Raw genomic sequence first — 27,851 nt, forward strand, 5'->3', positions numbered from 1 at the left:
TAAATGTTGTGTGTTCAGTGATGCTCTTCGCCAACAAGTGCGTATCTGAGTTACTGCTGGGGATGGCCAGAAAATCCTAGTAAATCAGCAGTTTCTAAAATACTCAGACCAGCACCAAGAACACATGTAAAGTCATATAAATCAACTCCCTTTTGAAGTTTGAACTTTAGCATCACGAGGACCACATGTAAATGCCTAAATTAACCAAATTGCTGCCATGTGATTGGCTGATTAGATGTTAGCATTAACAAGAAGCTGAACATGTGCACATGGCTTTAGTGGTCAGTGAGTTTAATTTCTCATTGTTTAAATCTTACTGAAGTGTGAGGACTTTTCTATCCTAAGCACTTCTGTGTTTCATTATAATCAATTTTCTTGTCATATCATCTTTGTTGCTGCTGTTTTATTGTAAATGCAGTATTATCACTGTGACAGTATACAGTATTATCACTGCTGCAGTGCAGGTAATGTTAACTGCTTCATAGGGAAAATTGCACATATTACACAAAATGATCTTTTTTTTTGCTTAAATATAAATTATGATATCTAATGTTTTGTCACTAAATGACAAATTGATGAATAAAAGTAAGACATGTGTAGTAGAAGTATAAAGTGGGAAAACACTTGCCAGACATACCAACAGTGTCTTCAACAGACAAAAGAAAAAGGAAAGAAAGAGGAAAAACTGTTATTTTTATTTCACAATTTCTAGAAATTGACTTTTGCAACTATATGGCAGACATATAATAAAAAATAAAACGTACACATAAAGAAAAGGTGAGTGAAAAAGAAAGCAATTTTCGCACTGCAATGCCAGATCAATCTGAAGGATAGACGCCATTTAAATAGGGTCAAATTGATAGGAGTCCATTCATTTAATTAAATAATTCATGTTTTCATGAACAGTAGGTAGTAAAGTTTTTCAACAGTGATAAGGAATTCAAGATTATTATATTGCCATGCATTCACCAGAAAACAAAAGAAAGCTCCTTAAACGTTTTTGTGTCCACAGGTTAGCTTAGTCAATACCTCAGGAAAATATGGCATTTTTGGAATCAACGTAATGAAAAACACAAACACACATGTTTCATCAGTACAGTCTTTGTAAACAGTCACATAGGACAGTGCTTTACAGCAAGTGCATTTGTTAACTTGTTTGTGTGCTTTTGGATTTATGGCAGCAACAAGGTGGATTAAAGTTGTTTTCCCTGGTGGTCCAATTTTAAAGGCAGAGTGATGTTATACTCAACAGTCTCCACAAGGTGGGCAGTGCTTCTAAGTAATGCAGTCTGTTCACAGTTTAATGGTCCACAACACTCAAACGCATCCTGAGACAACATCTCTCAGTCCACCGGGGCAGCTGACCGCTGTGGCTACCGTGCCGTGACCATCCACAGGCCCAGCGCCACGTTGGCCGCCAGCAGGGCACTGCCTGCCAGGAGCAGGAAGAAACCAATCAGCTCACGCTTCTGACGGTCTATTACCACACTGGCCAGCGTGGCCTCCAGCAGGGCGTTCAGCATCCACTGACCATCGAGAGCAAAGCACGGCACAGAGTTGACTACTGCTAATGCGCCAGAGAGGGACACCACGTATCTGAGAGGAAGGGCAGCTCAGGAAAACAAACACAGTAACAGGCAATTATTTAAGTGTCAGTTTAAGCAGCGAGCAATGGAAGCAGAGAAAGTTTACTTCTGTCTGCTGGACAGCTAGCAAACAGTAGCAGTCCATTCTTTACAGTTAGCTCAAAAACTCCAATTTGGTTAATTGTCTGAAAGAAATATTCTCTCCTGTTGAGACAGCTCCCAGTTTGGGCTCAGGACACAGACACACTCTCTACCTTAAACTTTCCATTTTGGTAAATTCCCTTCAGTAGGCCCTGAACAGTCCCATAGTTATGCTACTATAAGCTCTGGCTGTTGATGATAAACAGATGATGAACAAAAAAGTTGCCCTTTGCCACGACGCTCTACTTTACACTTCCCAAAGGCATACCATTAGTACTTTCCCCTTTGTGGTTTCTCATTATTCCTCTTTACTTTCCCTTAATTCCTCAACCAGTTGCAGTGGCCTCCATGAGGTTGATTCTGCCAGAACTCTTCCTGTGAAACAGGAGTTCTTGACCATCACCAACTGCTTGTTCACAGGTTGTGATTGTTGGACATTTCTATCTATATTGTAAGGCTGGGTACTCCAACTCCAGTCCTCGAGAGCTACTGTCCTGTAGCTTTTAGATTCATGCTTGTTCCAGGACATCTGAATCAAATGAATGGCTTGTTACCAGGCCTTTGTCAAACTTGAAGCTGAAGAAGCAATTAAACCATTTGATAGGGCTGTGTCGGAGCAGGGATGCATCTAAAAGCTGCAGGACAGCAGCTCTCGAGGACTGGAGTTGGAGAGGGGAATTAAACTATTAATTAAAGATTAATGAGATACGTTTTTACATTGCATCTTCTTAACATCTGTCATTTAATTCAGCCAAAGCATATCACATCAGTGAGAACCAGTAGAAACAGCATTATCTAGAATATACTCTCAATTAGTTGTTACTTTGGAGTGTCTGTCCATAAAAAAAATAAAGGGATCCACCATGACGTTACTCAGTGGTTTGTGCAGTCTGGTGTTTGAACTCTCAAACTAATCATTATGGCCGTTGCCATGTTGGCTTTTTGAAACAGTACATCACAAAGTCAATCTGACTGTGAATCTGAAGGGCACTGCACACTCTTGTCGAACACAAGAAAGAAAAAGGAAATAAAATATACTGTATTCTTTATCTTCCTTTTTGACATTAATGGGAACATAACTCGAAAAACGAACAAGATGCTGGATTTGACATGACCTAAAACTAGCAAGTCAGTCAGAAATAAACCCATAAACCCAACAGGGATGTGTTTAAGGACAGCACAGATCAAGTGTGGAAAAGGCTCCCCCTCCCCAAATGCATGTTAGTACAATTGAACGTCTGACCAAAGGAATCACCCTCTGGCTTTTTATCATTATGAATGAATGTTTAAGGCATGTCTGCATTGACTTCACCTTTTAGAAACCAAAGACGCATTCATCCTTTATATACAGAATTTTTTCCATAATTGAATTAGCACTGCATGTACACGTGTAAGCAACGGATATAAAACTATAAAACATATAATTAGATTTTAGGGAAAAAAATCCTACTGAGGAAGAACTGGAAGCTGAAAATGACTAGATGAGCAGGTAGGTGCTCACCAGTAGTAATCAGAAAAGGCGGCACGCTACAATCACCTGGTCAAATATGAGCAGTGCTGGTTTTCAAAAGATCACCATTAAAAACATATCAACGTTGAATCATCCAAAATGCCCCAAGACCAAAGAGCATGCTTTTAACTTTCAAAGCATTACATAACAAGAAGAAACAACTCACCCTACCCTTACAAATAAAAAGGTGAATTCACATTAACGAGATACAGTTTTAGCCTTCACCGTCATCTTAACATAAACTTAATGACCTTAATGAGACCATGTTCTTTTCAGCCCAAATAAAAATCGTTTTCAATCAATCCAAGTACCAATCAGCAGTGCCAAGAGATAACTACTTTGTTAAGTAGTCACAAAGAAAAACAGACCTACAAAAATGTAAAAACGGCTTAAAAAGGGTTGAACTGCAATCAGAAATGTGCACAGCAATGCAATTAAGGGCTGCATTCAGGCAATCTTAAAGTGCATCTGGCCTCTTGACTGTGCTGATTAGATGTTAAAAAGGGGTCTTTTATTCAGAAAAAGACATTTGGAATCAAGTAAGATGAAACTTTTATGGTATATAATCCTAAAAGAGGAAACTGAGAACATGCAACACATGATAAAATGTTGCACTGCATGTTATAATTTAAAGTGACAGAAGAGTAGGGTTCATTCTTCTTACACCCATCCTTGATTATGACTGTAGTCCCTTTAACCTGAAAGGATACTTGCAGAAGGTTTCTAGGAATACAGGAAGGTCCAGGTGGAGGAATCCAAAGCGAGGGACAAAGTTAGTCAGACTCACTGTGGAAATAAGAAAACACAGGATATATAGGTCCTCAGTTTGATCCACTGAACACTTTATGAATCTTAAATATGAGCTGAGAAAACATCCAGGCTCTTCGTGATTACTCCCTCTGCCTTGCCCAGAGTCAGTTCAACATCTACAGAACACTGTAAACACCAATTACTTGCTTATTACAGTAAATGCAGTTGCTTATTACAAGTTTGAAACTGAAAACACAAGATTTAAACAAATGATATGTTCAACAAATGGTTGCTTCAGCTAATTATGTCCTACATTCACAAATGGAGGTAACATAAGTGTACGTACCTGCATACTGCAGGTGTGGCGGATATCCCACGAACAGCATGTGCGTGTTGGGAGGGTGCGTGACACGGATGAAGCGAGTCTGGTTCTCCAGAGAAGGCGTGACGCAAATGCTGGCAGTGTGGGAATGTGCAGCACAGTCGTCATCTGTATGACACACTCGCGTTCCCGTCACCATCTTACGTACTGGCATGCAGGCGTACTGAAGCCACAGGATTACACAAAAAACACAGGAAGTAAAAAACCGATTTTCAGTTACAGCTTTGTTCAGTTACATGCAGCTTTTCTCCATGTTAGCTAGCTTCTGTTTCCGCCATTAACACCCATTCATTTTGGTACGGTGTCTTTTTCCATACAAAGCACGACTGCACAAACACTTTCAGCTTGTATTTCAAAATGTATATCTAATTATTCTTTTCTGTAAATAAGGTTACAAGGTTATGAAAGCGCCCCCATTTGAGACTGGGAGGAGACAATGGCATTGCAGCTTGAATGCGATAATAGAGAGCAGCGCAAAATAGGAGATGATTACTTTTGGTGACTACAACTCAACTCATGACATCCCCTAACAGAGACATTTCAGAAATACACCTAGCAGGCACTTTGATAGGTAGAGCAGTTCAGCTACTGGTTAATGCAAATATCTAATTAGCCAATCATATGGCAGAATGGGTAAGAAAGGTGATTTAAGTGTCATGGTTATGGGGTCAGGTGGGCTGGTATGAGTATTTCAAAAACTGCTGATCTACTTGGATTTTCCCACACAACCATCTGTATGACTTTCTGATCTGAAGAAGAGAAAACATCCACTCAGCTGCAGTTCTCTGGGTAAAAATTACATTTTGAGGTCAGAGAAGAATGGCCAGTGTGTTTTGATCTATAGAAAAGGCAACAGTAACTCAAATAAATACTTAATAGAACCAAGGTATGCAGAAGAGCATACCTTGAAGCACATGGGCAGAAGACCACACGGAGTCCTATTCTTGTCTGCTAGAATTTGCACAGGCTGACCAAAATTGGAGAACAGAAGATTGGAAAAGATAGCTCGGTTTGTTCCGCTTAGATGTCTGCTACGTGTATTTTGTTTGTTTTTTTGTAAGCGGAATTTAATTTTTTAGCAAATACAAACAGAAAGTATTCAATCATAATTTTCTTATTGTGAGCAAACAGCCAGACTCAGAGGCTATCCTTCACACTGCAGGCCTTGAAGCCAAATTTGTTTGAATACTGAAAAACCTTTATTAATTTTATTAAGTCCCTTTACAGCAAGCAACATCTTACCCTTTAGGCAACATTGCAAGTGTCAGGCAAGATTATGTAACAATAAAACAGTACTGATAATTGACAGCTGTCATTGGGGGACACTTCTAACTCACCAGAATTTATGAAATAAATGTATCAGAATTCAAACTTTAATTGTTGGTGTTCATTTCCTCCAGATGGGGGTTTGGAAAATGCCCCACAGCCACAAGAACATCAACAAAACCTTAATTTATACAACAGTAACAACATAAGTAGAGATGACAGGGAAGGGGCTTTCCTACACAGAGATTTTTGCGACCTCCACCCAAAGAGGTTTTAGCCACAAGTGGTTGGGGTTTCATTTAACTCTGTCATTGGGCGAGAGGCGGGATACACCCTGGACAGGTCGCCAGTCTGTCACAGGGCTAACACACAGGGACAGACAACCATTCATGCTCACATTCTCTCGCACATTCACACCTAGTGGCAATTTGGATTATCCAATTAACCTATCCCCACAAACTGCATGTCTTTGGACAGTGGGAGGAAGCCAGAGTACCCGGAGAGAACCCACACAAACACGGGGAGAACATGCAAACTCCAAACAGAAAGACCCCGGCCTGATGGTGGAATTGAACTCAGGACCTTGTTGCTGTGCGGCAACAGTGCTAACCACCGTGCCGCCACTGTGTTACTGTACACATTCAGGATAATTTACTGTAGAGGTAAGCAGACAAGACAAGAATAAGCCTTAACCGCTGCTGTGTTGCCAACATTTGGTGGCACATCAGCCCAGACAGAGTTGTGGGTGGTGACAGGCAAGAAAAAAAAACAGAAAAATTTCAATCTCATTGTCCCAATAGGGGTCATAAAACCAGCTCTCTCATGTAAAGCAGCCCTCGAATGCAGATGCTCAAGCTCTGTCACTCTGGGGCAAAACCAATCAGATTTGGGTCACTTCAGCATGTAAGGTTGACACAGAGTAATCTTCAATCGCAAGAACAAAACGTAACAGAAGTGGCATAAAAACCCACAGAAGAACTGTGGCTACTCAAGAAAATAAGGCGATAAGAAGAACTGGTGATTTAGACAAAGTGTGCTCACACCAAATGCTAATAGAAATCCTAACTTTACTCGAACAGTGTCAAACTTTTTTCACAGCACCGCAGCTGAAAACTCATGGAAAGTCACACATGGAAATAAAAGGGAAGTGAACAAAGGAAGTAATATAAATATCCGCGACTGTCTAAAAGGTTTTGAGACCTGTTTGTATGACTAACCAGCCACAAAAAGCCCCCACATCTGTCAGTGAGTGTGTGTCACCTCTCTCTCTCTGCTGCTCCTGCCCTGTGATTTAATGTAAGAGAAGCAGAGGTCGGTCAGGCTGTTGTTGCTGCAGCAGTCCATCGTTCCATCCAGACGCTTGAAAGCTACAGGGGGGAGAGAAACAAATGGAAAATATAGCACAACTCTGAAAAGAATCTTAAAAATAGATGTTCTGTTAGTAGGTGGACTCGAAATGGATGATTAGATAAAAATAACACAATATCACACCATTTATTCGATGACTAAAAAGTCTTCTGGACTCCTTAAAAGGTCATTGGCTTAACTCTGCATAGTAAAAAGCACATTAATCTGGTGTGCTTCAGGCGAAAAACCCCAAAGACTCTGTTCTGCATATCTAATATGACAATAATTACTAATGCCAGAGTAAGAAGAGTATCATAAGCAAAATCCCCAGTGATAACTTGTTTCAGCTTATTTTCGATAACCATCCAAGACACAGACTTTGAAAGACAAAGGACAAATAAAATGACATAAATGTCTGATCTCTAAGCTGTTATGTCAATAAAAAAATTTAGGACTATAATAGAAAATTAACATTAAGGGCATCTGCTCCTAAATCACTTGAGTAAATTCTAGACCACAGAGAAGCAGCAGGAGCTAGGATTGGCCAGCTGTTACACAATTACCTCCCACATGAGTTGACACTTGGCCAATCGGAGCTCCTGTTGCTGCTCTGTAACTGTGACCCCGTTTAATATTTAAGTGGCCCACTGTAGTGATGACAAAACAAGGTCAATTAATGTTTAAATCAAGTGATTAATAAAGTAGTTTAATAGCTGCCTTTTGAAAGACGTTAATTTATGATGCTATTACGATTTAATACAGTCAAGTCTCCAGGTAGAGGTACTCAGCTGGCTCTTTATTGGAGGCGTACATACAAAACTATGAAATAATACGGCTTTCTTATGTCTTGATAGAGCAAGTCCGGTGGCCTTGCTGAACAAATTCCTCACCCACCTCGTCCATGAGCCCAGCTGGGCTGCAGGCTGGCGACAGGGACGCAGTATCCCGTCTGTGGTGTGTGAGCGAGGTGAGACAGGCAGCTGGTCCAGTCCTCCACTCCCCTGACGGGACAGTCTTCCAGGCCTGTCACTATGTCCCCAACTGACAGACCCCTGGGACCGTCAGCTGCAGAGCTCTGGACCAAATACACACGCAGACATAAATCTTGATTTAAATGGGCAAAAGGTCACACAAGTGAAATCTGATGGCTTCAGTCCTGCAAGCTTGCAATAGTTGGGAAACTCTGACAAATACAATAAGCTCTTGAGCAACAGTCACCAACTGTGGCTACACTGCTGCAGCATAAATACATTAATGAAATAATAAATGATTAAGTCATAAAATTTAAAAAAGTATTTACCGTGGATTTAAGTGGGGAGGATGAGCTCATAAGTCACATAGCCTAAGGAAAGAAATCTAGTGGTAATGTAGCTGATACTATTGTGCTGTTTGTCAGATGGCAACGGGGCTGGTTATTATCTCCTTTGGAGTCTGGTCAAACACCTCGCTTCATCAGTATCAGCGACACACAGGAACTAGTGACGTTGTGGGTGGTTTTAGTCACCCACTGCAGGGTATTCCTGTTCTGACCGTACAAAGCGTACATTCCAGACTGCAGAGCTTCCAGTTAGTCTTCTACTCCCCCTCTGTGGATGTTTACAAGAACTTAACACATGAATTTAGCCTGGTTTTGCTTTTTCTGACCCTTCTTTCCTGGTTGGAGATTAGTGATAGTCAGTATTCTGGTCATTGTTCAAGTATTTTAAATGCTGCTACACTGATGAGCAGATAAAGCACCCTACATGGATTTTTAAAGTGGATTAAATGAGCTAATAAAGGGACACTAGCAGTGGTAAAGAACATATAAAGAGCATAGACTCCAACTACAGACTTGGCTATAACTATATTTTACTTAACTATTTACTACAGGGGATTATGTATTGTTGCCCGAACCACCTCAGCTGGCTCCTTTCGGTGTGGAGGAGCAGCGGCTCTACTCTGAGCCCCTCCTGGATGGCCGAACTTCTCACCCTATCTCTAAGGGAGAGGCCAGCCACCCTTTGGACGAAGCTCATTTCCGCCGCTTGTATCCGCAATCTCGTTCTTTCGGTCACTACCCACAGCTTGTGGCCATAGGTGAGGGTAGGGATCGACCAGTAAATTGAGAGCTTCGCTTTTACACTCTGCTCCCTCTTCCCCACGACGGACCGGTGCAGCGTCCGCATCACTGCAGCCGCTGCACAAATCCGTCTGTCGATCTCTGGCTCCCTTCTCCCATCACTCGCGAACAAGACCCCGAGGTACTTGAACTCCTCCACGTGGGGCAGGAACTCCTCCCCGACCCGGAGTGGGCATTCCACCCTTTTCCAGCTGAGAACCATGGCCTCAGATTTGGAGGTGCTGATCCTCATTCCCGCTGCTTCACACTCTGCTGCGAACCGCTCCAGTGCGAGCTGGAGGCCCTCACCCGATGAAGCCAACAGAACCACATCATCCGCGAAAAGCAGAGATGAGATTCTGAGGCCACCGAAGAGAAAGCCCTCCGCCACTTGGCTGCACCTAGAAATCCTGTCCATAAAAATTATGAACAGAACCGGAGACAAAGGGCAGCCCTGGCGGAGCCCATCACCCACCGAAACGAGTCTGACTTATTGCTGGCAATGCGAACCAAGCTCTTGCAACGGTTGTATAGGGATCGAATGGCCCGTAGCAATGGGCCAGACACCCCATACTCCCACAGCACCTCCAGGACACCCCGAGGGACACGGTCGAATGCCTTCTCCAAGTCCACAAAACACATGTAGACTGGTTGGGCAAACTCCCATGCACCCTCAAGTATCCTTGAGAGGACAAAGAGCTGGTCCAGTGTTACGCGACCAGGACAAAAAACGCATTGTTCCTCCTGTATCCGAGGTTCGACCAGCGGACGAACTCTCCTTTCCAGCACCTTGGCATAGGCTTTCCCAGGGAGGCTGAGGAGTGTGAACCCCCTGTAGTTGGAACACACCCTCCAGCCCCCCCTTCTTAAAGATGGGGACCACCACCCTGGTCTGCCAGTCCAGGGGTACTGCCCCTGATTTCCATTTCCAGGTGACATTCCATGTCCCAATTGCCAGTCTTGGCAGCCGGGGATCAGTCCGCCAGGGCCTCCGCTCCTGGCCGCCGCCCGGCACACAATGCACCCGACCCCTATGGCGCCTCCTGCGGGTGGTGGGCCCGCGGGAGGATGGGCCCATGTCCCCTTTTCGGGCTGTGCCCAGCCGGGCCCCATGGACTAAGGCCCGGCCACCAGACGCTCGCCCTTGGGCACACTCCCCGGGCCTGGCTCCAGAGCAAGACCCCGGTAACCCTATCCCGGGCAGGGTAAACTTTTCCCTCGATGTTTTCTTCATAAGGGTCTTCTGAATCGCTCTTTGTCTGGTCCCTCACCCAGGACCAATTTGCCATGGGAGACCCTACCAGGGGGCAAAAGCCCCCAGACAACATAGCCCCTGGAATCCCTGGGACACACAAACCCCTCCACCACGATAAGGTAGCAATTCACGGAGAATTTTTTAAACATATATAAAGGCTCAATTACCCAAAAATAACATTATTGATGATAATATTATTAGTAGTAATATTATTAAGCTGTTCACCTGATGTACCTCACCTCCACAGGTAAACAGAGGTGTGTTTTGTAGCCTTTCTCATCTTAAATCAACAATCCTCATCATCATCGATTGTAATCTGGCTGATGATGTAATAGCATTATGCAGCATTAAAGCAGTGGTTTATTTCAGTGTTTATTTGATTAATTTATGACAATGACATTCCCACCTCAGACAGAAAATGAAACATTCAGCGGGTTTGTTGCTCACAGGCTTCACATCAGTTCAGTTTGGGACAGAGGCAGGGCAGCTTTCTGCTAAGCTCAGCTAAAATTAATTCATGTAGAGGAACGACAAGTAACTTTATGGAAAATGGATTTTCTATCACGTCGACCTACCCCTTTACCTGATATGTGAAACTGAGGCACTGACCTGCACAACCTCTGTGACCAGCGCTCCAGCTCCGGTGGCGTACATGGGAAACAGGAGGAGAGGCAACAGGAAGAGAAAGGCCAACGCTGCCAAACACAGAACAAAGTTGTGCCACACACCTGGAAAGAGAAGACAACAAATATTTTTTTGTTTTTCCTCATTTTTATCTTCATTTCAGTTGTGTAGTTTTGCTTTTAAAACTTTGGGTTTAAAAAGCAAATCTTATCTTATCTTATCTTAATCCCGTTAAAAACAATATTGTCAACAACAATTTGTGTATTTTATGTTCAATATAGGTATTTGTTGTGCCTGAAAATGAATAAAAAAAAAAAAAAAAACAACAAGTCGATCTATAGATGGAGATGTTCATTTCAGTTCTGTGCTGCTGTGGTTTTTCTTCACCCAACAAGCCATCAGCTAGCAACACAGCTAACATAGCACAGAGGAAGCTAACAGTAGGATATTGGCATTTTGGAGGCATTTTACACCAATAGCTGCTGTTTCCACTTACATAAAAAACTTCTGCAAACATACAAACTGTGATCAAAGTAAGCAGACATGGCTGAAAAGATGAGACAACTATGCTCACTATCATTTACTTTCACTCTTGTCATGTTCGAGTCTTTACACGTGAAGCTAGTAGGGGTTGGTGTAACACCTGTCAGTAAGCTTTTATTACACTTATGTTAACATAAAATGTTGTTGTCACCGCAATTAAATATGATTCCACTGCAGCTGTCTCCTGTCAGCTGCACACCTGCTGCAGTTTGCGGCCTCATGACTCTCACTTTGATCCAAAATAAGATCAGTGAAAATAAATTAGTTGAACAAGACAAATACATTATTTTTCCCCCATTGTATTTCTCCTGGACCTGTCTTCATTTATTATTTCACTGTTTAAGTCGAACTTGATGTTTTTTTTCCATATATCTATCTCTCTCTCTCTATATATATACACACACCCAGTAGGGCTGTTCGATATAACGATATATATCGGATGACGATATAAAAACGTCTATCGTTTCATTTTACACTATCCTTTGTTTCGTGGTGTCGCAAAATAAACTCTTTAGGGCATTATTGTTTCATCGTTTTGATGGTCACTGTAGTGGCTATATGAATTTCTTAAAGTTCTCTCTTTCTCTTATATTTTATATAACCACACTACGGACAAGCGCCTGTTTTTATGCGTTGTGGTTAGCAACAACGACGGTAACACCATCGCGTGTCCGCTTGTTTATCTTCCACATAAACCTTTCACAATAAAGCTCAAGATCCTGTTGAGACTTTTCAAAATAAACATGAAACTATACATTTTTAGACATAAGTTGTAACGGCCGCCGTTTGCTTTGTGAGTATTTATTACACGGCGTGCTGCGGGGAAAAGCCTGTTCTAACGTTTGAGTCTAAGGTTTCTTTTTTTGCACCTGTCGGCTCTTTTTTACTTCTCATCCATAAATAATCTGCTCTTTCACGTTATTCTACATCTGTTAAAACACTCGACTCCAGGTACATGACGCGCAGCTGAGATTCACAGAATTTTCAGGAAATGTTACATTTTTGTGATTTATATCGTTATCGGGACGATAGAATTCTTATATCGGGATATGAGATTTTGGTCATATCGCACAGCCCTAATACCCAGTCTTTTTCTCACAGTGAGGCATACAGATTATTAATTTAACAGCGTTATTGATAGGAACTCTGTATTGGCAGACACTTGAAGCCAAAGTCTCCATTTCGAATTGGAAGCGGTGGAAGACAGGTTCTCACATTTTCCAGCCAGCTGCTGCAGTAATTACTCCTTCTAAATCAAATCAAGTGGAAATATGACTGTTAAATTGCCTCGGTGTCTGAACTTTAAATGGCTATAACTACAAGCTCTTGTATTCGTTTTAATTTCTTACCGTGTTATCTTAAAGTATGTAAGTACATAGAAAGGGAAGTTTCTGTTTGTCCAATGGTTCAAAGAAAACTGTAGTGCACCTGCTATTTTCTATGAACAAAAATTTTAAATATTGAGGTCAGTGTATACTCAGTTTCAGACTTTTTTTGGGTTGGGGGGGGGGGATCTCTTAATTATGTCACTGAGACAGATATCCCATATATGGTCATCACAGCTGTTGCTGAGTGTGCAGATGCCCCACCCACATGCCGTTTGCTGCTACAGCTACACATGTTTCTTTTCCAACTATTTATTTATAAGTGACTTATGTATGTATGTATGTATATATATGTATATATTGTACTATTCTTAGTTAGCGTATTGTCTGTCTTGTCTTAATGTTGGTTTAAAATGGAGCACTGTAACAAAAAATAATTTCCCCCAGGGATCAATAAAGTATTCTGATTCTGATTAAACCCTTCTGTCAATGGCAAAGTAAATTTAAACTGGAGGTTTTGGTTTCACAGCTCATTTCAGACATCTAATCAACTGATAGTATAAAAATAGCGATTATTTGGTCTACTAATGCTGAAATGCCACTCTATCAGGACACAAGATTATAAATACACAAATGGAAATGTGAATAACAGACCACAGTTTTAAAAAACACATAAAATATTGCAAACGTGATGCAATTTCATTTTCCTTACAAAATCACTCTGCACTAAAAAGACTGGCTAACGAGTGTCTCTCTTTGACCTACAAAGGAAGAACTCCAAATATAAGAAGAAATACTAGTATCTTGCTCATGTAGTCTGCACATCACTTTGTGGACAACAATAGTCTTTTCATCCTTCGCATCCTTCAAAAAGCTTAGACTAAAACATCCTTCGTAATGTGAGGATTGTATGGTAAAGTTTTGCTGCTGCTGTAATAACCACCTGCGTGTTTGCCACATATTCTGAATGTAGGATCTCATGCCACAACAGTAACCACGGCTCCCTAAAAATAGCAGTCTATACCATCTTAATTATGCAAGAGAACTAAGCCAGTCTCCCAAAAACCACAGGAGGAAACGTTGCATGGCCTGATGAGGTCAAAGCACTCAACGGTATCACTCAAACATAGTGATGGTGACATAGACAGAGGTAGACTCTGTGGTCAGAGGGAAGTTAAAAACATGGTATTTTGAGGAAAAACCTTTTTGACAAAAAAGGAAAAAAAAAAGATTTTTAATGTACAGCTGGAAAAAATGCACTACATCTTAAAAAAAGTCAATGTCTGCCCTAGAGGCAAAAAAGAAAAAAGGAAAATCTTCATGCAGTGTATTTCAAATATTGATATATGCAGTAAACAAACTATTAAAGTTTCAGCACCTATCTCTACAGGAATAAATAATAAACATGTTATGTCTGACAACCCCCCTTGCACGCAGGGCAATCTCGGCTGTGGACAGCGAGAGAAAAAAAACAATAAACACAGCACGCTATTACGTCACCACCCTCCTAATGGGAAAAGCATCTCTCTCACTTTGTCACGTGAACTGACTGAACATCTCAGTTTTGCATCTGGAGTCCCAACCAAGTTATTTCCTTCTCAGCAAAGCCTGAGGGAATTTTTTTCACTTGATAGATAAAGACAAAGACTGTTTCACAACAGTTCTTCACTGCCCTCTAAAGGCTGCAAACAGCAAAGGGAAATCCAGCAGTATGAAATTTTGCCAGCTGTACCATAATCTGTATGGAGCTCAGCCTCGACCAGACCAGCGTGACATTTCCAAGGCTGGAAAAATTATTCATAGCATCGCCACACTCTGAATTAAGGTGTGGCTCTGTTTACCTGAGTGGTCTTGTTCTGTTCTACTCTTGCACTTTTACTCCATGTCTTCAATCTATAAAATGTGGAAATGATTAAGTGCAAAAATAAATTTAAAAAATTAATCCAATTTTCATCTTTGACTGAATCATTAAAATTCTCTAATAAAGCGACAAAATATCACAAAGCAGGAAGAATGTCAGAACCTTTTTTTTCCTACATTATATTTTTACCGCAATAACAGGCTTCATTCCCTCATTCTTATAGCTACAACCTTTCTTCATTATATTGAGAAATGCTTTCATTAAGATAGGGTGATTGGGATTTTCCATTAAACTGCCCGACAGAATAATTGCTTCAGAATTGACCAAATACAAGTCAGAAGCAATACAAAGACAATAGAATAAATAATCCTATAACACAACATAAAACATCACATGTAGTACAGTATGCATGGCCCAGCTCTACATAATGAGTGCATCAACTGTATTCAACTGATAATACCTTCATAATTTTACTAATGTAAGTATTTAAATCTGCTAACTTTTAATACACATTAGCCAGACCTTTGTATTGATAAGGCTATTACACATGTATAGTACTGTGCAGGTTTCACCTTGTTGTCCAAGTTTTTTGGGGGGGTTAGACACTGGCTGCTATTTCCACTCATTTTCAATCCAGTCCTTGTACTGGACCATTTCCAGGAGAATCTTATTTAATAGTTTGTATTTTAAATTTCATAAGCCATTTAACACTGACCTGTGAATAATTCATGCACAAAAAGGCATCTAATTCAAGTGATGAACCCATTCCATTTACACATATTAGACAATTTAGCAAAGAACCCATTTTAAATTGTATCACCTTCAGCCTAGGTGACTCCTAAAGAACTACTAGCTGAAAACTTAGCATCTCTCAGCATTGTGTGAATCATGGTTGATTCCCATACTGTCCAATTCAATTTGATTTATACAGCACCAAATTACAACAACAGTCGCCTCAAGGTGCTTTATATTGTAAGGTAGAACCTACAATAATACATACAAAGAAAAACCCAACAATCATATGACCCCCTAATAGCAAGCACTTTGGCGACAGTGGGAAGGAAAAACTCCCAAAGCCTCATCAGAAATGGTTTCAGTGGAAAGGTGGCTGTGACGAAGGTATTCTTAAGTTAACAAAGAAAAGGTGAGGTCTGCCAAAGTATACAAGAACTGCACTGAAAATCGGCAGCAACAGGTTTAATTAAGTGATGAATCTAAATTCAGAAATTGTTGGTTCAAACTTCAAACTTGTTATCAACATGTGCATGGGGACATAATAGTGAGTATCTGAAGCCATCACTAAAACACGGTGGAGACTCGGTCATAGTTTGGGGCTGCATTTCAGCCAGTGATGTCAGAGATCTTGTCAAAATTGATGAACACAGAAAGAAACCAGCAGATTTTGATCCACCATGCAAAATCATCTGCCTGGCAGTGCATTATGATGGAGGGAATGCGATACCTTAGGCCTGAGTAACATAGACCTAGACACCAGTCAACAACGAGGTGGATGAGTGGCTGCTGGAGGTTGGCTTGCTGTCATTGGGTGACACTGGTCACAAACAGGTATACGGTTGCTTGCAGATTGCTGTGGCTTGCACAGAAGATGCTGACTCCTCTGCAAACACTTTACTACAAAGAAGTATTAAAACTAAAGTGCGATACAAACTGCAAACTAAGAACATTTGCCTTCAAATTGAAAGTTTCGCCTCTCTACTGAAAATAACACGTTTAAATAAACTTTTACTTTTAAGGCGAATGGTTGAGAGTAGTTGGCAAGTGTATGCAGACTAGTCAGCATCTTTCATACAAACTAAAGTTAACCAAAGCAATCTGCTAGCAACTGTATACCTGTTTGTGACCAATTTCACTTAACAGCAGCAGGCAACCTCCAGCAACCACTCATCAAACAGACCTGTGGATACTCCAAGTCTCACTGATTGGCCTCTTGGTGCATGACTGTGGCTTAAAAAAAAAAAAATCTATTTCACAGAGATTGCCAGCAACCACTTGCAACTAATTGGGAATACTCACTTTTCCCTAGTAACCAGTGGTTACCAAGCAGTCAACAACCAGACTCTAGGCCTGTATGACCAGGGCCTTAACAAGTCCACATAATCCTTTCATACTTTCTGTAAGGGGGCATGGGTATACATTATCAAAGTGCAAAAGATGCTGCTCTCATAACTTCTGCTTTACAAGAATATTAAGAGCAACACTTACAAGTTGTATGCAGAAAAACTTCTAATGTTAATCTATTATGTTTTGTTTTTTGGTTTTCATTGTGTTAATTTGGAAATCAAGTTCAAGTCTCTGCTTGACGTTTAATTTATGTTTCATATAACAATTCTACTGCAATTCTTACAGCATGGGGATTTTCCAAACTAACTACTTGACTATTTTCTAATGAAACTGCACTTTTCTTCCAAACCAGACCACACACAGAAAATACTCAGGCTTTAAGCAGCTCCCTCTGATGATCTGCGATGGCAGACATCAGTCACATTCATGTGCGAATGACTGCCAGCTTACCATTCAATTCATTAAGCTCTAATTTTCTTAATTGCAGAGTGAAATGATTTGATGCGATGCAGCTGTCTGCTGCTTAGCAATAAACTCCTCAGAGTGACCTTTGCTGGCAAAACAACATGCTTGTAATAATTGTGATTAATAGCTGGAAACACAATCAGGCTGCCGTAAGGAGCTATCAGCACATCTCAGGATAAAAAGTCTTACCGGCACAGAAGATGCGGAGCTGCTGAGCCGGTGATATGAGGTTGAGGTGTGTGGTGAAGAGGTCCACAAATGCACCAGGATAAACTACGAACACAAACATCCCAAATCCATTCACTCGCACTTGCTCCCTGCGTGAGAACAGAAATAAAAAAAAACAAAGAAACATTAGATTTTAAAGGGAAACAGACTCTATGAGGGGTGTCAAACATACAGCCTGAGGGCCGGAGCAGAAGGAAGATAAAGGAGGTCATCATTTTTGGATTTTTATCATGACCTAGAAGACAAGGAGCCATGCCAAAGCTTTCTTTCAGCTATGATGGAAATATTTCTTTGCAGACTACCAGAAAGTGAAAGAAGCGACAGTGGAATCCCACTCATTTTATTTATTTCAGCCTTGCCATCATGGATCGGATTGATTGGATTGATTCAATACAAATGAAAATATTCCAACAGTACTTGTATTTCTTTATACATACAGCGTATTATCAAGTGGTTTTACTGGTCTAGCCCTGTCTGACACCCTACAAAGGAACTTGCCCTGAGGCCAGTCTCTACAATTGTATACACAAAACCGGTGAGCTCAGAAGGCAGAGCAGGTCACCTACTAATCAGTTTTGTAGTTTGATCCAGTCTGCATGTCAAAGTATCCATGGGCAATATATTGAACCACAGGTTGCTCTCTGATGTGTTGATTGGAGTGTCATGTGTGTGAAGGCATAGAAAAAAAGTCCTTGTATAAATGGGTGCGAATAAGTGAACAAGGCAAGCTGTATAAAGCACTTTGAGTGCTCAAGTGAAGTAGAAAAGCACTATATAAGACCCAGTCCTTTTACCATTTACCACAAAAGCCCACAACATACAAAAGAACAGCAAATGCACAGAAAACAGTGCACTTCAAGAAAGCACTTACACTGTACTTACAATAACAGCGCAAAATATTGCACTATTCATTCAATTTTCACCTAGAATCAAATGTTCAAGCCAATTTTTGGTCCTTGAATTTAACAGAGGGTAAACTCTCCTGCTAAGAGAGAATCTTTGTTAACAGCTGGTACTCCAACAACTGAAGTGGTGGAAGCTCCTGGGCAACGCTGGGCAGCTTCCAGGTTTTGGGCACAGTGAGGGAAAATCTTCAAAATCCAAGGTATGACAGATACATAAGAAATGGCAGACTTGATTTACGCTCTCAACGGTAGATAGACTGGTGACAAGCATTTGACAGACTGGACCACTTCCTGATGGGAGTCATGTGGTAAGAATGCTTTTTCTTTTTTGAAGGCTTGTAATTAGGTGTTTTAGGGGGTACATGACATACCATGGATGTGCACATGAGATAGGGCACACCTACTAGAAAAAGGCAAAGAGCAGAGCTCATGTGAGATCAAACTGGGCTTCGCTGCCCTTGAACTCAAATGACACACCAGACTCCACTAAACGTATAAGAAGTCTTGAGACCATTTAGACAAACACACTATTGTGTCTGTGAATATTTAGAGGCAAACATAGATGTAGCTTCTGGGAAGTTTGGAGGTACCTTAAACCTTCAAATAGAAAGCAAGGGGAAACATCTGGCTCCAAGCAGAAGCCGGCTTGTATAAGAAGCTATGGGAAAATCTATTCTGGCGCTCACTGGATATTTGACCTCAGTAAACATTTTGCTAGTAATTTCATAATCTAATTTTTTTTTTAGATTATGTGGTTATTAACTGATATGTAATTAAAGCGGGGTGTACTTAGGGCAGAGCCAATGTGCAGTAAGGGAACGTTATTCGCCTCAGGTGTGCAGCAGCACTTGGGGTTACTAAATACGACTGCAATATACAGGGTTCATCAAAAAGAACCATCCAATTTCAAAAGGCTATATTTGTTAAAGTAACAGACATAGAACCTTGAAATACATTTTAAAATACATGGCTGAATATAATGTTTTATATACAAAACTTGCAATTTTCACAACTGCTCAGCATGTCCCTTTCTAGACAAACAGCATATGTCCAGCAACCACATGAAACTCATGGATCCCCTCTTTGTAACAACGCATCTTTCGATTGTTACAGGCGAACAGCTGCAGAATTACAGCACTTTGAAATCAAACAACTCTTTTTGATACACCCAGTATATATTGGACTGAAAGTTAAGAATTCATTGTTAATTTAGTGCAACAGAATTTACAATAAACATCCTTTAAAAAAAAATCAAAACAATCTTTGGCTTGCCCTTTGGTGTGGTGGAAACTAGTACAAAAACTACTAGTTTTTGGCTTCCTTGAACCCCTGTTTGATTGAATCAAGATACTGACTTGACTGTTTATGGATGTACATATTTTTCAAATGTTAATTCTTTTCCTATATTTGTCATAAATACATACCACTGTACTTGGAACCTAGCCCCCTACTGCCTTCACGTTTATCTGTACACAAGTTGTATCCTGTATTAAAATAAGTGCAACCCTTTTGAGAAAAAAAATCCTCCAGCAGAGGTTAATCACAGTCTTACAGACTGGATCCACATGAAAGAAGTCTTTGAGGCTCCTCACTTAAAAATCACTTGTCTGAAATCAGTGGCTTTGTGAAAAATAGGATGATGCAGCAGATCAGAGGGGTCATCTGGACCATGTGCTATGCACACTAATTCATTAGTTTGGATTTGCACAATCCACCTAATCATTAACTGTAATCAGAACCAATGCACCATGAAATAAAAATCAGGAATGAATTAAAGGGATTTTTTGGGGCTCATCAAAATCACACAAAGTGAGCAAGTAATACAACGCAATGAAACAAAATCACCAGCAACTTGTGGTTTTGAATTTGACATCAAAACATCCGATTAATACAAAAAACACATTTAATTTCCACTGTACCTGGACAGCCTAAGCCACTCTAATTTTATCAAACCGGTGTTTTAAGGTCAAATTTAAATACTAAAGTAGCAGAAACACATTCTACTTAAAGCAGAATAGAAGGCAAAGGGCTCTATATTTGGCTCATGTCTGCAGGCACATTGTCCCATCTTTAACAATCCTTTATCTCTGATTCAGATAAATCCTTTATCTTAATCCCGAAAGGTTATCAAGGGACAAGATTATAAATCAGGCTCCTCTCCTGTGGAACCAGCTCCCAGTTTGGCTTCAAGAGACAGACGTCCTCTCTACTTTTAAGACCAGGCTTCAAACGTTTTGAGCAGAAGTCTGACATACATTTACAACGTCCTCCTTGCAAACACACTTGTAGTATTGGAGTCTTTGTATTCTTTCACCTTTCTGGAGTTTAATATATTATCCACCAACAAAACAAATGCTCTTCATCATGATGGATTCATGCTGGATGCTATGTTGACACTACAATGTGGTGCGGTGTGGTTATTACCTCAGTGCTGCCACAGCGTGGCCCAGCTCATGTATTACTCCACTGAGCAGCAGGGCGATGAAGAAGTAGGCCAGCTGACTTGTGGGTAGATTAACGCCGGGGACCTAAAGACACACCAGAGACAAAAAAAAAAAAGAAACTGACTAAGATACGAACATAAAACATAATTCACAGAGTTAAAAATCAGCATTTATGGTTAGTTTTATCCTAAAAATGAAGAGCCAATTTAACCACAGTGTAACATCTTCCCAAATAAAAAATTCTAATTTGTATCACCACTAGGGCTGCCACGATTTGTCGACTAGTCACAATTACGTCGACTATCAAAATCGTCGACGACTGATTTAATAGTCGACGTGTCGTTTGAAGCTTTGTAAGATCGCAAAAGACGCAGGAATAATAGCAGGATTTAAGAGTGTAATAACAGACTGAAACAAAAGATGGCAGCACAGCATGTACAAGGATGCCAGCTGCCGTTAAACCCCGAAGAAGAAGAAGCAGCTGTGTCCCAGAATTCATAGCGCGGCCCAGCTTAGTTTCCAACAATGGCGGTAGCTAGTTAGTTTTAATATTACTCTTATTATTCTTTCTGGGTCACAAAATAAACGTTTAACATATTTTCAGGCGAGAATGTAGCTGTGTAAACCTCAAATATCTGCTCAGTTTATCAGGACACCACATATTTTCAAAAGCGCTCCGACGTTTTCGGAGACGTCTGTTACCCACTAGCTCGATAGCGAGCCGGGGGCTAGGTCACTAGCGCCGTGAGAACACCGGACTCCCGGCAAATTGTTTTCAAACCCACCGCTGTCTTTCGTGACTCAGGTTAAATATATATGAGTCACTTAGATAAATTAAAAATGTTGTTGTTTGGCTTTTTTTTTTTTTGTATTTTATTTGTTCCTGAGTAAATCGGTTTGGCTGAGATTAAAGTTATAGTTTTTACACAGCTGAATAAACGTCAAGCAGACAGCTGATTATCAGAAGTGTGAGATGCTGGAGAATATACTCCAGTGTCCTGTTATATTTTAGATAGCAAGGAGTTTATTAAACTTTACCGAAACAATCTGCAAATTTCATTAAAATTGAATAAACTATCATCTTGTCTTTATTTTTAGTTAGCACCTTAAAAGCTTAAAACTGTAAGCTAATGATAGTTATATAAGAGCAGATGCTGCTGGTGCAATAAGCTGTAGTTTCTTGGATATAAATGGCCCACTAATAGCTTCCCATGAATCACCTACAGAGCTCCACTGGGGATAGGGCTCACATTTATGCACGGTTATTTGACACCATAATGAATAAAAAGTGAACAGGGAAACACTTCTGAAAAGCAGGGGTCTTTTTTTTTTTTCATGGCACAGACATTTGAATTTCACACGCTTATGATCAACTCTGAAGGATGTTTTTATCCAGTTACACACAGAAAAGAGACACAAAAGCTTACAGATTTACTTGCCATTTTCATTCAGCTGATGTAACTTATGTATAGAAATCACATTAAAGTCAACCTACCACCACCTGCAGGGTCTGTGGATCTCCAATCCGTGGGTTGTCTGTGGTCATCTGAGCGATGGTCTGCTGCAGAGTCCTTATCAGCAGCACCACTGAGCCCAACATGGCAGCGATGCCAAACACCAGACCACTGTTGAACCTGGGAAACACAGATGGGATGCAAATTCAACAAGTGCAATTTTGCTGTACTTTTTTCACATTTATAAATGTGAAAAAACTAAAGATTATTAAAGCTACACAACGGGAAAAACACCTGGAATTGAGAAACTCAGAAATGCCACACCAAGTCAGTTCCACACTAAGAGTATTATTTTTAAAAACAGTCACTACTACAAGTCATCTACTATAAATCCAAAAGTTTGGGGGTGTTAGCATAAAAAATATGAATCAATAAAACAAACATGTAAAAACTGGCCTGTCCTTCAGGTTCCTTCCTAAACTGTGTCATGGGAAAACAACTTCTTTGACCAGACGCAGATAGCGTTAGGACCTTTACCTTTGAGAGTAGAGTTTAAATCCTACAATCCAGACCAAATCCTGACCGGACCTCATCGCCTACAAACAGTCCAGAATGCTGCTGTGAGGCTTCTCATCACGTCCTCTAAATGGTCCTGGCTTTACATTGGCTTCGAATTAAAGCTTAGGATTCAAATCAAAATTCTTTCAAATCTCTGACAGTCAGATGCCCCTCTATATTAGTCAGCCTTTAAATCCATATGTAACTAGCAAGACATTACAGTTTATTGTTCAGTGCTGCTAGCTGTCCCACAGTCCAGGTTAAGGAAGAAAGGAGCTTTTGAGGTCTGTGGACATTTCTGATACCTTTAAGGGAAGCTTAAGACCAGCTTTTATCCCCATTTTATTTTTTTTCCATCATTGTCTTCATCTTACTGTGAAGAGCCATGTGATGTTATGTTATTGAGAAGTGCTTTGTAAATGTTACTTGCTTACTGAAAAGTCAAAAATCGACTTACTTTCAGCATGTATGATGCATGTCTATCTGTCCATTTAGTCTTTAGAAAGAGAGAGGACATCTGCAGGAGGAAAGATGTCTGCTAACATCTCAAGCTATTTATTTTTTACATTTGCTGCCGACTTTAGCTTTTAAGGCTCGGTTGTCATACGGCTGGTTATAGGAAGTCAGTGCAGACTCAGTTTGCAATTAAAATGTAATCCTCTAAAATGTCTTTTTCTTCCAGGAAACAAATTATGTCCCGTGAAAGTAAGTCAACAGCTTCTCTGAATCCATTTACTGCAGAAAAGACGTTTTTAGAAATGTTATTAAATTGCCAAATGCTTTTATGATGAAAAAGGAAGGTTGAGGAAAGCTTTTAGCCAAACCATCAAGTATCAAAGTCAAAAGTAACACAGCGCCTCATTTACAAGAAAAAAAAAAAGTATAATTTTATTGTAACTGAAGTGGAAGGAAGCAGGAATCTGAAGGTGTGGACAAGGTTTATAGAGGGAAATTAGTCTCAAAATGTTTTACAAACGTGCGTGTTATGATCCATAAGCATAAACTAACTTGCAAATGTACTTATTTATTGTGCGTACTGTATCTGTAACTTGTAAATGTATGTTTTGTAGTCGAGGAGTGATGGGCTGTTCTGTTTGTTCAGGAAAAAAAAACAAAAACAAAACGTTGTTTTATTTGAAAAACACATGAGGAAGCTCAGATGTCCCGGTTTTCCACTAGCACCTGAATCAAATCATTTGTACACATTTGTAAATGTTAGTTTAGGCTTGTGTGTCACAACATACACATTTTCTACCATTTTTGACACTAACTGCACTCGATTAAAGTTCAGAAAGACTACAGGAACAGCTGAGTGGATTATATATACAGAAACCGTACCACATGTAAAGAGCCCGGGGGTTGATGCGGGCGCAGTATGCAAATAGTCGGTTGAACATGGTGGTTTGCCATCTCACGTGAAAAGGAGACAACATCAGGCCACGACTGGCGAGCCATGACTCATAGCTGATCCGATGCGTCACCGATGACTGCAGGACAGAAACAAAGTCAGCGCACGAGCACATCCACATTTAGAAAGCACGTCTAACTGGAGTTATTCTGTAAGAGCTTATAGTGTTCACATATTTCCAATGTCCGGACCTCAATAAGCTGTAATCAGAAAAGGTTCTGCATATTGAAACCCCCAATCAGAAGGAGAATTTTACACTATTCATCTCTAACTTTATATAAGCTACAAGGGGTTACAATGTTAAAAATTGCCCACCGATGCATGTAATGATAAAAGCAGCCAAATGCTTAATCATTGTAAGAAAAGGAAAAGTCGAGGGAGGAGGACCGACTGAAATAGTTTACACACAAAACAGCTCAGAAATGAGGCCGCAGACTGCCTCTAACTTGGTAGGAAATAAGGTTTTTATGTTTTATAAATAAAACGAAGGCTTCTCAAATCTGAAACTGGGATTTAAACTCCACTGAACATTAAAATTGATTTTGCAGTGATATTTAAAGGCTTTCAAAGTCTTCATTAACTCATCTGTACACTGTTCAAAATGCAGCTGAAATTGAGCAGATGTTGATATTACAAGCCTCATTCACTGGCTCCTCTGTATCTTTAGATCTGACAAGATGTTACATGTTTTTACATGGGGATATACTTTTGGCTAGCAAAAGTGTCTGATTCAACTGCAACTTGCTAAGGGTCATTTAACCAAACCCCGTGTCGAGTCAAGAAAATCCTAAATAAATTCAATTTTGCTCACCCAGTTATAGTTTTTTGAAGTCGAAATATATGACTAATAGCTGGGATAGGATCCAGCAGGCCTGCAACACTAATTAGGATAGCCAGTTAATGAAAACTAATAAGTGGACGGATGCCCTGATGGATGTCTCAGTTTTAAAAAAAATAGGTTAATAACAAATTTTCTTTCTTTTTTCTCACTAATCCTTGAATGTGCTTCCACACTAATAATGCTACAGTGGGGCAAAAAAGTATTTAGTCAGCCACCGATTGTGCAAGTTCCCCCACTTAAAATGATGACAGAGGTCAGTAATTTGCACCAGAGGTACACTTCAACTGTGAGAGACAGAATGTGAAAAAAAAAATCCATGAATCCACATGGTAGGATTTGTAAAGAATTTATTCGTAAATCAGGGTGGAAAATAAGTATTTGGTCAATAACAAAAATACAACTCAATACTTTGTAACATAACCTTTGTTGGCAATAACAGAGGTCAAACGTTTACTATAGGTCTTTACCAGGTTTGCACACACAGTAGCTGGTATTTTGGCCCATTCCTCCATGCAGATCTTCTCGAGAGCAGTGATGTTTTGGGGCTGTCGCCGAGCAACACGGACTTTCAACTCCCGCCACAGATTTTCTATGGGGTTGAGGTCTGGAGACTGGCTAGGCCACTCCAGGACTTTCAAATGCTTCTTACGGAGCCACTGCTTTGTTGCCCGGGCGGTGTGTTTTGGATCATTGTCATGTTGGAAGACCCAGCCCCGTTTCATCTTCAAAGTTCTCACTGATGGAAGGAGGTTTTGGCTCACAATCTCACGATACATGGCCCCATTCATTCTGTCCTTAACACGGATCAGTCGTCCTGTCCCCTTGGCAGAAAAACAGCCCCATAGCATGATGTTTCCACCCCCATGCTTCACAGTAGGTATGGTGTTCTTGGGATGCAACTCAGTATTCTTCTTCCTCCAAACACGACGAGTTGAGTTTATACCAAAAAGTTCTACTTTGGTTTCATCTGACCACATGACATTCTCCCAAACCTCTGCTGTATCATCCATGTGCTCTCTGGCAAACTTCAGACGGGCCTGGACATGCACTGGCTTCAGCAGCGGAACACGTCTGGCACTGCGGGATTTGATTCCCTACCGTTGTAGTGTGTTACTGATGGTGACCTTTGTTACTTTGGTCCCAGCTCTCTGCAGGTCATTCACCAGGTCCCCCCGTGTGGTTCTGGGATCTTTGCTCACTGTTCTCATGATCATTTTGACCCCACGGGATGAGATCTTGCGTGGAGCCCCAGATCGAGGGAGATTATCAGTGGTCTTGTATGTCTTCCATTTTCTGATGATTGCTCCCACAGTTGATTTTTTCACACCAAGCTGCTTGCCTATTGTAGATTCACTCTTCCCAGTCTGGTGCAGGTCTACAATACTTTTCCTGGTGTCCTTCGAAAGCTCTTTGGTCTTGGCCATGGCGGAGTTTGGAGTCTGACTGTTTGAGGCTGTGGACAGGTGTCTTTTATACAGATGATGAGTTCAAACAGGTGCCATTCATACAGGTAACGAGTGGGGGACAGAAAAGCTTCTTACAGAAGACGTTACAGGTCTGTGAGAGCCAGAGATTTTCCTTGTTTGAGGTGACCAAATACTTATTTTCCACCCTAATTTACGAATAAATTCTTTACAAATCCTACCATGTGGATTCATGGATTTTTTTTTCACATTCTGTCTCTCACAGTTGAAGTGTACCTCTGGTGCAAATTACTGACCTCTGTCATCATTTTAAGTGGGGGAACTTGCACAATCGGTGGCTGACTAAATACTTTTTTGCCCCACTGTATAATTATCCCCTGCTGTTTTTATTGTGAATGGCACTTTCCTCTTTGTTTGTACCTGATTTTAATATCTTTTTGCGCTGCACCTTTGGACTCTCTTCTTCCTTGTTTACTTGTATTTTGCTTTGTAATTCCACGAAATTTTAAGGGTTAGAGAGCAGATCTCTAGGTTGCCAGGTTTTCCAGGATACATGGAAATCCTGAGTTATACTCTACACTACTGCAGGTACTCGCTTATAGTTTACTCTGATAGCATTTAAAGATAGACAGGGTCTTATATTTCCCACATTTTCTGCTCACTTTAAGCATTAAACGCATCTCATGGACAGACATTGTGAAGTAATGGCCGTAATGTGTTTAATAGCGGGGTTTCCAGCGGTTCCAGGGCTGCTCTGGCCTGTTTACACGAGTGCCCACAGCTCAAACCTTCTAATGGTTAAATCCATTCACGTGCGTTAGCTGACAGACTGCTGAGCAGGAAGAAAAACAAAAAGGCAAATATTCACCCTGAGCAGCGTGTCCGCCAGATAGACAGCACACCAGCCTGCCATCACAAACACCAGCAGGGACACGGGGATCATGGTGCAGCCGTTACAGGACTCCACACCGTGCCGCCTTCATCACTCTCTCTGCCCGCCGTTTGTCACGCAGCTGGCCGCCGTCATTAGCGTCCAACGCTGCCATAAAATGCCGTCACTTACGGTGAACTGCAAACAGACAGAAAGGTTTGATTTCACGAATGCCGTGAATCGGAAGGAGTGTCAGCACTGCGCGACAAAACTCCGGCTTCTTCTTCTTCTTCTTCTTCGACACTTTCTTTTGTCCCTGCCAATATTGCGCCATCAGGTGTTCAACTGCAGCATCTCACTTTTCATTTTGGGTAGTTTTTACAAATTTCTAATTTAAAAAATTAAAACAAAAATAATTACATTTGCAGTAAAAAATAAAAAGTATTTTTAAAAATTCACAAATTCTAAATACTAGTAAAGAAG

General features: G+C 40.7%; 1 protein-coding gene across 1 annotated transcript; it reads right to left on the reverse strand.

The window, feature by feature from the left end:
- Positions 1-672: 672 nt before the first annotated feature.
- On the reverse strand, positions 673-27,675 carry mbtps2 (membrane-bound transcription factor peptidase, site 2). The gene is made up of 11 exons (XM_082546460.1): positions 27,366-27,675; positions 24,163-24,311; positions 22,308-22,446; positions 20,793-20,896; positions 17,425-17,552; positions 10,945-11,063; positions 7,877-8,057; positions 6,896-7,002; positions 4,334-4,532; positions 3,948-4,023; positions 673-1,596 (listed from the first exon to the last, which is right to left on the reverse strand). The coding sequence occupies exons 1-11, from the start codon at positions 27,438-27,440 to the stop codon at positions 1,374-1,376; spliced, it is 1,500 nt and encodes a 499-aa protein (XP_082402586.1). The 5' UTR covers positions 27,441-27,675; the 3' UTR covers positions 673-1,373.
- Between the last annotated feature and the right edge of the window lie 176 nt (positions 27,676-27,851).

The sequence above is a fragment of the Aulonocara stuartgranti genome, assembly GCF_965226115.1.
Source record: "Aulonocara stuartgranti genome assembly, chromosome: 9".
Taxonomy (NCBI): Eukaryota; Metazoa; Chordata; class Actinopteri; order Cichliformes; family Cichlidae; genus Aulonocara; species Aulonocara stuartgranti.

Bases quoted from the DNA above. Each gene is read 5' to 3' on its own strand.
- mbtps2 (XM_082546460.1), bottom strand. From the start codon at position 27,440: ATGATCCCCGTGTCCCTGCTGGTGTTTGTGATGGCAGGCTGGTGTGCT. The intron at 8,058-10,944 runs GTCAGTGCCTCA...TATTTGGTCCAG, and splicing joins TGGTCACAGAGGTTGTGCAG to AGCTCTGCAGCTGACGGTCC. The intron at 4,024-4,333 runs GTACGTACACTT...TTATTTCCACAG, and splicing joins GCCACACCTGCAGTATGCAG to TGAGTCTGACTAACTTTGTC.